General features: G+C 45.1%; 1 protein-coding gene across 1 annotated transcript in view; it reads right to left on the bottom strand.

Moving 5' to 3' along the window:
• Positions 1 to 1,689: 1,689 nt before the first annotated feature.
• LOC117810434 (SH3 and multiple ankyrin repeat domains protein 2-like) overlaps positions 1,690 to 11,378 on the bottom strand; it is a 284,015-nt gene continuing 274,326 nt past the window's right edge. Inside the window, 1 exon segment of the mRNA XM_034680270.1 lies at positions 1,690 to 8,779. Coding sequence (XP_034536161.1) covers positions 8,260 to 8,779 — 520 coding nt within the window. The 3' untranslated portion in view covers positions 1,690 to 8,259.

The following is an 11,378-nucleotide window of genomic DNA, read 5'->3' as shown; positions in this document are numbered from 1 at the left end:
TAGGGTTAGGGTTACCATTAGGGTTAGGGTTACAATTAGGGTTATGATTAGGGTTAGGGTTACGATTAGGGTTAAGGTTAGGATTAGGGTTAAGGTTACAATTAGGGTTAAGGTTACAATTAGGGTCATGATTAGGGTTAAGGTTAGGATTAGGGTTAAGGTTACAATTAGGGTTACGATTAGGGTTAGGGTTACGATTAGGGTTAGGGTTACCATTAGGGTTAAGGTTACAATTAGGGTCATGATTAGGGTTAGGGTTACGATTAGGGTTAAGGTTACAATTAGGGTTACGATTAGGGTTAGGGTTAGGGTTAGGGTTACGATTAGGGTTACCATTAGGGTTAGGGTTAGGGTTACGATTAGGGTTAGGGTTAGGATTAGGGTTAGGGTTAGGGTTAGGGTTCGGATTATGTTAAGGGTTACCATAACCCTTAACTCATAGAGGGTATTGTCAAGAGGAAGATCGGAGACACCATACCCAACAATGCAGATGACCTGAAGGCCGCTATCAAAGCAACCTGGGCTTCCATTACACCTCCTCAGTGCCACAGGCTGATCGCCTCCACCTGTAAATATCTCTGCATGTCATGCTGTCTGTGTTAGTGTGTGTGAGGCTCTACTTTACACACATTTACCTCAATTAAACCTTTGAATAGTCATAAACTCCTGGATCATGAAGGTTAAAATAAGTTGAACTCAGAGGGGGCTTTTCCTTCGTTTGTCCACTCCTTTTACTTCATTATTTCATTCAAAGACTAAATTCAACCTGCAAATATTTGAATCAACTTCACTGAAACAGACAGTCACTCAGAAGTAGGCGGCGTTATGAAGCTGATTTTGAGTTATTGGTTATCAATGCAGCAGAGACATTAAGCAGCCGTCACTGGACTCATATATGGAGTCACCTGTCCCATTAAAGTCACTAACCATAGACCTTTCTGGAGTCCCTGAGCTCCCTTGTCTCGTAGGTTCCCTCGTAGGATCCCTCTCTCCAACATGGTCTCAGCAGATGTATGTCTAACATGAGTCTGGTCCTGCTGGAGGTTTATGCCTGTTAAGATGAGACCAGACTGAGTCCTGTCTGTAAGATGGGATTGGATCTTATCCGGTCTTGATGTTGGGTCTTTGTTAATATCCTCTCTCTCTGACTGCAGACTTCTGCTCTAAACCTTAAAACCTTCATCATCTGTCTTTAGATCAACCCACCTAACATCTCTCTGACTGACTGCTTTCACATGGTTAAAGAGGAATCAATACATTAAAATGTCTCTTGACAGAAAAGGATGCGACATGTGAACAGTCACTTTGATAAAAGTTTAACGTTTCTGATTAAACGTCATAAAAACACTGAAATGTTTGATGCACTTACTCTTTGTTCCTGGAGCTGCTGCACTTCTTCTCCACAATCAGCTTCAAGTCTCTCCAGCTGTTGGTAGCTCTGTCATTGATTTTGTGCAATGCATTGTGGGACATGGAGTCCGTCACTAACCTCTACAACTTCAGACTCTAGATCAAACTGTGAGGCAGCAGACCGGTTCATAAGAAGGACTTAAAGCAGGAACATTAGTGCAATATTATATTTATTTCTTACAGTGAATTTTGGTTGCCATACAAGAAATCTTGAGGATTTGAGAGGAGGGAGGGAGGGAGGGGGGGGGGGGGGGGGGGGGGGGGGGGGGGGGGGCAGGGGGAGGAAGAGTGCAGTTACAGGAAAATTCTCTCTCTTTTCATTTCAGTAATTAGTTGACTCTATGATGATTCAGTAGCACAAAATTACAGCAACATAGAAAACATGAACACAAGTCTCTGCACGAATTACCGAAAAAACATCTTAGCCTCTATGAAGACTTAATCAAAGAATAAAATCTATCCATGAAAAAAAGAAATGAATCGATTAAGAAAAAAAGCAGAAAAAGAAACAGTTACCCAAATGTTGGACGATGATAAAGGTGGGAGCAGTGTTTTCAAAAAGGGGGGGTGGGGGGTGGAGGTGGGTTAGTGAGCCATGCCTGTTTCTAAACACGGCCTGGTGAAGCTCCACGCCACAGTGATGCTTTTAAAGATTCTTCTACATCTACTCAGATCTACAACAGAGAAAACTGTCAGTGACCGACGGCCACCTCTAATCTTTTTGGTGGATTTCTGTATGTATACATATATATAAGTTTCATATATTTCCTACCGAGATGGCCTGCAGATATATATATCTTTTTTTTTAATTTACAGATTTTTGCTCTTTTTTATACACACACTCTAGATCCAGGGATTTCAGGAGATGAGAGTCAGGCAGATGGTGGTCGTCAGAAGATAACTGTGCGGCGGCGGACGAGGGCGAACGTGCTGAGAGACGAGATTTCAGCTAGGAGGCGTGGCTGCGTTCTCAGAAACTACGACAGAAACGTGCTGAGAATGAAAAAGTGCTGCTCAAAGCTGCAAAAAAATACTTTAAGAGTAATTCTGCAAATACATTAACAACGCGACACACTAAAACACACAAACCACGTTAAAAAATGCAGCAGAAAAAAGCTTTAAATGCAGAAATCACAAGAAATGAGCTCCAGGCCTGTAGGGGGCGCTGCATTTTGGTAAAGTGTGTATTTTTTGGAGACTATTTCAAAGCAGCAACAGCTACGTTGGCAAATCAGAGACATAAGTTGGTGTCCTTCAAATTCATGAAATGCTGTCACTGGTGTTCCTCTCAGCGCCCCCTACAGGCCTGCAGGTTAACGACTGGATATGCAGCCGTTTTGAGACAAGACACTAAATAAATTTAGGATTTATGAGACCGTGAAGGTTTTTTGGGCCGACCCCGCTGTGCCTAAACCTCCAGGATGTGTGATTTTGTTGAGACTACATCATGTTTTCAGAACTTCCATTACATGTAGCTTTGCTAAAGTAACCTCTGACAGCTCATAAGCACACGTGGCCATGCAGATAGTGTTATGAGCTGGTTCTGTGAGCTCTTCATTTCAAAACAAGATGTTTCATCAAATTCCAGATTATTTCAGCGCCCCCTACAGGCGTGGAGCACGTCCATTGTGATAACTGCGTAGGTCGCCGTTCTGCTGTTGCATTGTTGTCTTGTTTGTGTTGTTTTGATTTGCATCAGTATCGTATCTGCAGCATGTTCCCTTTTACAGCTTTAGTTGCAGCTTCTTGCAGCACTTTGTTTCTACCCAGTTTCCATCGTTGGACTTGTTCAGACTTTTCTTGTTCTGAATCTGCAGCTCGCTCTCTTAATTTAAACCTCTCAGCGCGTTCGCCCACGTCGCCCGCTGTGTACCTGGGTTTCACTTGATTGGCCAAAATATCCTAAACTGCAGTATTATCTACTTTAGGCAACACTTCATTAAAACACTGACAAGTGAACGCATCATGATATGTAACTTTAAAATGGGAAAATAAAACACAACCAAGGAGATTCATTCAGAATAAATATTGCTTCTTACATAACCCAGAAGTCTAATAATAATCACATTTTTATCCATATAGTATTTCTGTTTTTTTGGCAATCCACGCGTCAGTGTTTTGTTCGGATAACCTCTATAAAATTTCATAGAACTCTATACAAATCTTTAAAAATACTGTGCTTTTCTACCCCACGTCCGACACGTCGCTGTTTGTTTTTAGAGTATGGAACAGGATTATAGCAGCATTGTCCCGCGCAGGCCTCCGTACAGCTGAATGTTCACAGAACACAGAGCTTGTGTATGTTTCATTTGTCTCCACCTCAACATGAAGCCGCGGAGTGTGATATGAAACCAAATAAAGGTGTTTAAAATCCTTCCAGACGTAGGGTTACTGTCGAGCACATATCAACCACACGTGAGGTGTGCTCTGAAAGAATCTACAACACGAGCTGTACGAGCGACAGTGGTGCAGGAGGTGGAGGAGGAGGAGGGGACTGTGAGCTATTTAAGGCATCCTCTGCAGGATGATGGGGGGGGGATGAAACCACTGCTTTGGTCCTCAGGTCAGCTCTGGCAACTCCTTCATTAAAATTTTACTCTAGACCTCTTAATCTCTTAATAGAGCTATACATTTAATCAAATAGACATTTTATCCTGTTAAACACTCTTATATACACACATTTCAACACAAACTGTACTTCTACTTCTGACCAGCCTGTAATCATTGCTAGCAAACACATACACATGTCCAGCTTAATAAAAGCTGATTCAGTTTTAAAATTGGACCCTCACAACAAAGTTGAACTCCAGGTCTCGTTTGCAGGAGCCGCAGCAGACGCTGGAAAATAAAATATGGGACTTGAAGAAACTCCGTCTAGTTACGTCTGCCGCAGATCAGAGACGGTTTCTATCCCTCTCTAATCTCACACAGGGCTCACGCTGGTGAACATCTGCCAGCTTTGTCGACTCATGCTCGGCTTATTTCTTCCAGAGCGGTCAGAGGGCAGGACCGGGCAGGACGACTTGCGTGACTCATGTAATTCAACATAAAACCCTGAAGCCACAGATCCTCCATCTGCCCCTCAAAGTCAACAGTTCTGCAAGATTTCACGTGGTCTGGCCAGAGTCGCTCTACCACAGCACATAAATAAGAAACGATCTTGTGATTGGCCGTCAGTGTCAGTCTGCAGAAGCTTTGCTAACGCAGGTTTGTGTCTCCAGCCTTCTACAAAGATAAACAGCGTGTTAAAGACTGTGTCGGTCTCTTTCTGAAATCACAGAACTCCTCCTGCAAACAGCTGCTTCGATCTGGGGCTGTTTGCTTCATTTTAAATATGGTTGTGTTCAAACTCCAGTTAGCTTGATGCTAACGAATCTCTGTAGCAGTCTGTTCACTCTGGTTGATAAGAACAGTGTATAAAATGTTCAGGTAGTCATTTAGATAAATAGAAAAGGTGTAAATCTCTCTCAAAGTTGAGTTTTAGTTCTTCAAATATCAACCTGAGTGATCAATCTTTAATATTAGGTCGCTAAGGAGCGAGGGTTTGACTCAGGATTTGTTGGATGACAGTTTGATGAGAAGACTGATACCACAAAGGACAAGAGATGATTAGCTTCACTTAGCATAAAGACAACAAGCCTGGCGCTGTCTTCTTAGACCAACCCTGCACTCGTGTGGTTTCAAGATGATCCGGAAACAATCGTCTGACCGGGAGAGTTCATGTGAACACCCCGGAGTTAGAACAGTGACTGTAAGCCGGAGGAAAGGTCTGTACTTCAAATGTTCAACTTATGTTCCACTGATCGTTTCCAGCCTGCTGATGTTGACGTTACTTTAAAAGGTGAGGCAGTTTCCTTCATATCTTCTTTGTAGAACAGGAACTTGGATCATAGAACCACAAGGACCTGTGAACATATGACCCCAAGGACTTCAGTGCCAAAGAGTCCTTGGAGTAAGGAATCCTGAGGTCAAGAACCCTACAAAAACAGGGCCCTGGGGAAATTCATGAGGACTTAAGGAACACAGGACCTTGGACACAGGGCCCTTAAGACTCTGGGATCATGAGACCCAAAAACTATCAGACCCTTGTATTCTAAGGCCCTGAGATCATAGGACTTTGAGGACTTCCACAGGATAGGACCACTGGAACTCTGGGGTAACGGGATCCTGATGCCCAAGTATCAGAGAACCCAGCAATTAAAGGACCCAGAGGACCCAATTAAAAATAGGACCATTAGAACCCTGGGATCATGGGTTTCAGAGGACCGTGGGACCTCTGATCACGGGAACCTGGGGCACCTAGAACCCTTGGGAACATAGAAACTTTGGAAAATAGGATGCCCAGGCTCTCGGCAACATAGAAAACTAGGAGCATAGGACCCTGGGATTATAGGTTTCCGGGACCCTGAGGACCTTAGGAAGATGGGAGCTTGAGGATTTTGGGAACATCAGGTCCTGGGTAACAGGAACTTTAGAAAATAAGACCTTAAGGCTCTGGGAACATAAGATCTTAGGAACACAGGACCATGTGGACCCTTGGATCATAGGTTTCTGGGAACAAAAGACCCTGGCGACCTTGGTAACACAGGACCCGGTGATAATAGGTGAGAACATCTAACCATGGGAACATCAGAACTTAGGGGACCCTAATAGTCTAGGGACATGGGATCCTACAGGATTTGACGCTGTGGACTCAGAGATAATGAGTGTCCAGGAACAGAAGAACCTGAGGACTCTAAGTCTGACCCTGGGGACCTTATGGAAAAAGGAACTTAGGACCCTAAAGACCCTAGGAAGATAGGACCGGAGGAAATATGTGCTTGGAAAAATAGGACCCCAGTCTCTGGGAACATGGATTTTGGTGAACACAGGACCCTAATATCACAGGATCCTATGGACTCTATGACACAGAACCCTGCGGTCACCAGACCCCATGGACTTTGGTATCAGAGCACACTAGGGTTACAGGATCCCCCGGTCAAATGACCCTGAGGACTCTGGTAACATACTGTTAGGAACCCAAAGCCCTGAGGACCCTTGGGAACCTAGATCTCATGGATCACTCTGATGACTCCTGGGTCCACCGAGCATTGGTGACTATGTCACCAAAGGACCATCGGGTCATAGGACCCCGGGAACAGAGGACCATTTAGACCCCAGGACTCAGGACACTGGAATGATAGGAACCTAGAAACATAGGACCCTGAGGAGAGATGGTTTTATCAAGTTATTATCTGTATTTATTTGGATGTGCCCTTTTTATAAAGACCTTCTCAGGTGTTGCCAAATGAAAGCAGACTGGTTTGGGGATTCAGGGGTTAGCCTCTTGTTGTTTGCATGAAACCAAAGCTGAAACCGAGCCAGGCGTCCCACTTCTGGTCTTTGTGCAAAGCAAATCATCTCTCGGCATGAACATGAACGTATCAGTGCTCTCATCCAACTCACTAGCAAGAAAGTCAATACGCTTATTCTCCAGAAAGACAAACTATTCACTCAAACATACCATGCAGTTCTCTTTTTAAAACAACGTCACGTTCTACCACGTACACGCAGGGTGTTTGATACATTAGCATTACTGTGGGGCCACATGAACACCGAGTGTTGACCTGCTAAAAGTGAAGTGGAGGGAGGTTTGACAGAATGAGAAAAGTACAAAATAAAGAACAGCTCTACTTTCCCTATACTGTGGCCTATATAGCAGATCCATGGAAATAGCTAAACTGGCCTTGATATTCTGGGTCAACCGTTAACACACACGCTCGCACACACAAACACACACGCACGCACAAACACACTGAAGTTAGAGGAAAAGCCAAGAGGGACAGGTTTTGCCCTTTGCAAACAGAAAGCTGGTTAAACCGTTTCAGTGTGAGATTTAACTGGTCCAACGTGTCGGTCCGTCTTACACCTCGTGTCCTCGCCTCGATCTTCCTGGTGTGGTGAGGTGGACACCGGGCGGGTGTGGTAGCTCCTCCTCTGGTGACCACCTCTCTCCATGCTTTGCTCTCTCTCTGGAGAAGAAGGCCATCAAAGTATCGGTGTGTGTATACATGCTCAGGGTGTGTATGTGTGTGCAGACAGAGTGTGTTATCCTTAAATCTCTGTGCATAAGTTGTGTGTAGTGTGTGTGTGTGTGTGTGTGTGTGTGTGCATGGTCATGAAACTTGTTTAATATTTCTTTAAAGATGTCATCTAATGTTCTTATTTGACACAAACAGGTGAAAAGCAAGAAAAATGGAGTCTATCGCAAATTTTTCTCTACAACCTTAGATGCACCCAGAAATATAACTCCGGTAGGACTCTAGTGAAGAAATATTATTCTCTGAACAAACTCTAGCAAAGATAGAAAAGGAGCAACAACCAGCTCAGCTGGTTTTCATGCACCCACACTGGGGTGCATTGAAAAAGTCTTGAGTATTCCAAAGCAGTTGAGTGAGCACGAGTCTTTTTGTGAAAGAAACTTCCAGACGAGTATTTCTTCCAGTGTTTGAGTTCAAACTATTCCAGAGTTTGTGTTTCAGTCCTTTGTACTGGCCTCCTCTGCTTTCGCTCTCCTTGATGTGACATAGCAGCTACTCTCTTCTTTCTTTCCCTACAGTTTCGCCCGACATCCCATGATTCCCTGGTGCTCAGGGCGGTGGGGAGGAGGAAGAGGGCGGACAAGACCGGAGCACTGAATGAGGGCGACGAGGATGAGAGAGGACAAAAACAGCAAGAGGCAGCATCAGCTTGGACAAAACTTCTATCCAGTTCCACGACTTGAGATAATGTCTGATGAAGAGTAAAAGAGTAACACCTCCCTCTCCTCGGCCCTGACTCCACACGTCACCACCTGCCTCCTCGGGGGGCTTATCTGTCCTGCAGCAGCTTGAGGGCCCTCTCGATGTTCATGCGGTGGCCCACCCTCGTCACGCCCAGGTCTATCAGGTCCTCTTTCTGCAGGGACGGCAGGTGTGCGCCCTCGATCTCATTGTCCAGGAAGGCGTCCCTGTGCTCCCCCAGGTTCAGGCTCTCCAGCCAGTCGGCCACGTCGTGTTTGCTCCACAGCTCCACGGGTTTGGAGGCGAAGGGCTTCCCCGAGGCCGCCACCGCCTGCATCAGCGTGAGCGGTGACGGGGAGCGCGAGCTGCCGCTGCCGCCGCACGAGGAGCTCAGGCTGTAGCCGCCACCGCTGCCCATGGGCGGGGTGGGCAGGCCGAAGACGTCAGTGAGGGTGGGCGACACGGAGGGCGGCAGTGAGGAGCAGGGGGTGAGGGAGGAGGCGGAGTCCGGCGGGCTGCAGGGGTGTGTCTGAGATGGGAGGCTGCTGGGCGGGGTGGAGGTGAGGGCAGCAGCGTTGTTACGCATTCCTGAGTCATCTGATGGAGGCCTGAGAGAGACAGAGAGGAGACACGAGGTCAATAACAAACTAAGACAAATATTTAGTTCAACGTCTGCCGACTTTGAGGCTTCGGAGGAGCTGTTCGCATATTAATGACCATTCATGACAAACCTTTACTGCACATACACTTCTTGCTCTCTAGTCTCAAAACCCAATAATTATGGTGTTTATGTCTTGGCAGTCAAGTGTTGCCAGGTACAACCCTCAAATCAGTGTACAGGAGTTCACTCAGCCTGTTGACACTGTGGCAAACTGAGTGAGAGCTGCAGAGCACAGCGTTAGTTCTGTACTCAGGGGTCTTTGCTGCTTCTCTCCCTGCCATGGCTTTAGATGGATGCACATAATAGTGAGGGGAGGTGTGCTCTCCCCTCCTCAGGATTTGCTCTTCCACGTAGGCACATGGAAGGGAAGGGAGCTCACAGAACAGATACTGTTAAATGTGAGGGACACATTATTTCAAACAATGATTAATAATTTTGAAACATCAAATCAACATTTTGTGCCAACTTGTTTATGTCCTTAGCTGCTGGCTGGGATTGCACCTCCATAACCACCCGCTCACGAGACATTATACCTCCCATAGACCTCCAGTCATCACCTGCCATTCAACTTTGTGCTAATTTCAATCTAACACTGGTCTTCAGGCAGGTCCCTGATTAAAGAAGAGAACTGTTCAGCAGCAGAGAGTACCGAGAGTTGATCCTGACAACAAACAGTCCTGATCTGAAACCATCAGCCGCCTGGAGACTAGATAGTCTCAGCAGATGTGTGTCTAACATGAGTCTGGTCCTGCTGGAGGTTTCTGCCTGTTAAAGGAAGTTTGTCCTTGCCACTGTAACTTGCTAAATGCTGCAAAGTGCTCTGCTCATGGTGGATTAAGATGAGATCAGACTGAGTCCTGTCTGTAAGATGGGACTGGATCTGATCCGGTCTTGATGTTGGGTCTTTGTTAATAATAGAACATAGAGTACGGTCTAGACCTGCTCTGTTTGGAAAGAGTCTGAGGAGAACACTTGTTAAAAACATTAAAGGCAGTGATGGAGTTCAGCTGTTCATCATGTCAGTGCTGAGTTTTAGACTGCAGTGCTGCTGAATGAACAGTAGGTGGCACCACAGGAGAATCTTTAGCTGCACAGAGGCTGTTTCCCTTTACACTCTATCAGTTAGAGGAGCTGAACATTCATTTAGATATTTATAAACACAATTGAAACATGCAGTTTTCATGTGTAATGTCATTACTTTTCACTTTAATAAGATAAATCAATGCTTTTCTGATTTGTGCTTTAGAAGAGGAACATTTATCTGCAAAGCCTGGGAGAAAAGGCAGAATACAACGTTTGAGACTGAGTCGTAAGAGGATCATGCAACTTTGAAATAACTGTATTAAATCATTGGACCACTGCAGCTGTGTCTCTGGTGTCTTGAGGGTCGGGTGCTTTGTGTGCATGACATGTAAATAAAATACAATCAGTCAGTAAAGCTCTTTAGAGTTTTTAACTGCTTATAAAACAGACTTAAAATCAATAATGACACCTCTTTTTGATCTATATGGAGTCCTGTTTGATGCCTTGGACTGCTCCTGTGGGGTAGGTGTCAGGAGAAATGATGGACAGGATGCTGCAGGAACAAAGATCCCAGTTACTCAATCACGCAGCGCCGAGAGTGACACAAACCTGAAGTTCCTTACAGGAGCTTTAAGTAAAACTAGACGTATTTGGAGCCGAATGGAAAGATCTTTTACTTCCTTCATGTGCAGATTTCTCCTCCTTTTTCCTTCTTAAGTCTGAGCTACAGCATGTCATTTATCAATCCTGGTTTGACTGTTATCATATTAATAATCTGCTCTTGTCGAGTAATGACTTTAATTACTTTCCTAATGTTTGACATGCTAACTGGCCAGCTCTATTGCTGTTCTAAGTTTTGATGCTTTGAACTGTGCATTACTGCCCTCTCTACCCTGACCTCATCACTCTTGCATGCAGTTGGACGATGGTGCTGGAAGTTTGAGCGCAGCACAGGTGCAAGGCAGCGGTGGCGTTGGCATAGCAGAGGCAGAGACCTTGAATCTTGCAGCTTAAATTGACCCTCAGATTGGGAAGACATGTTTGTCGTGTCAAGTGCAGCTTGAGCTCCCTGCCTGAACCAGATCACTGGCTTCGCTGCATTGATTTAAAATCTAACTAATGAGTGAATCAGGGTTAATCAATCTTCCAACACTCGCTTGGAAGTAAATATTTGAGGGTCTCAGGGATCAACATTGTCTCTAAAATTCCATGTCAATATTTGAAGGAGGAGTAAAACTTGAGACACCTGCAGAATCTGTTGCAGCTTCATTATAAACTCAGGTACTCTTAGACCTAATAAAGCTCCCACAGGTTTGTTTTCCTCCTTTAAACAACATTTAAAGGATTTCCAAGGTTAAATCAGAAGCTTCTTAATTTGTTAATGACTTAAACGCTTGAGTGCAGACCTCCAGGATCTTAGAGAGAATTTGCATGCTGAGTTTTCTGCAGGCGGCTGCAGCTCCACGCCGCCCACCGGCTGCTAATGGAGGAACGTGTGCAGCTACATGTGGAGGGAAGGTTAG

Source organism: Notolabrus celidotus, chromosome 3 (assembly GCF_009762535.1).
Source record: "Notolabrus celidotus isolate fNotCel1 chromosome 3, fNotCel1.pri, whole genome shotgun sequence".
Lineage (NCBI taxonomy): Eukaryota > Metazoa > Chordata > Actinopteri > Labriformes > Labridae > Notolabrus > Notolabrus celidotus.
This window is presented reverse-complemented; position numbering and strand designations above follow the sequence as displayed.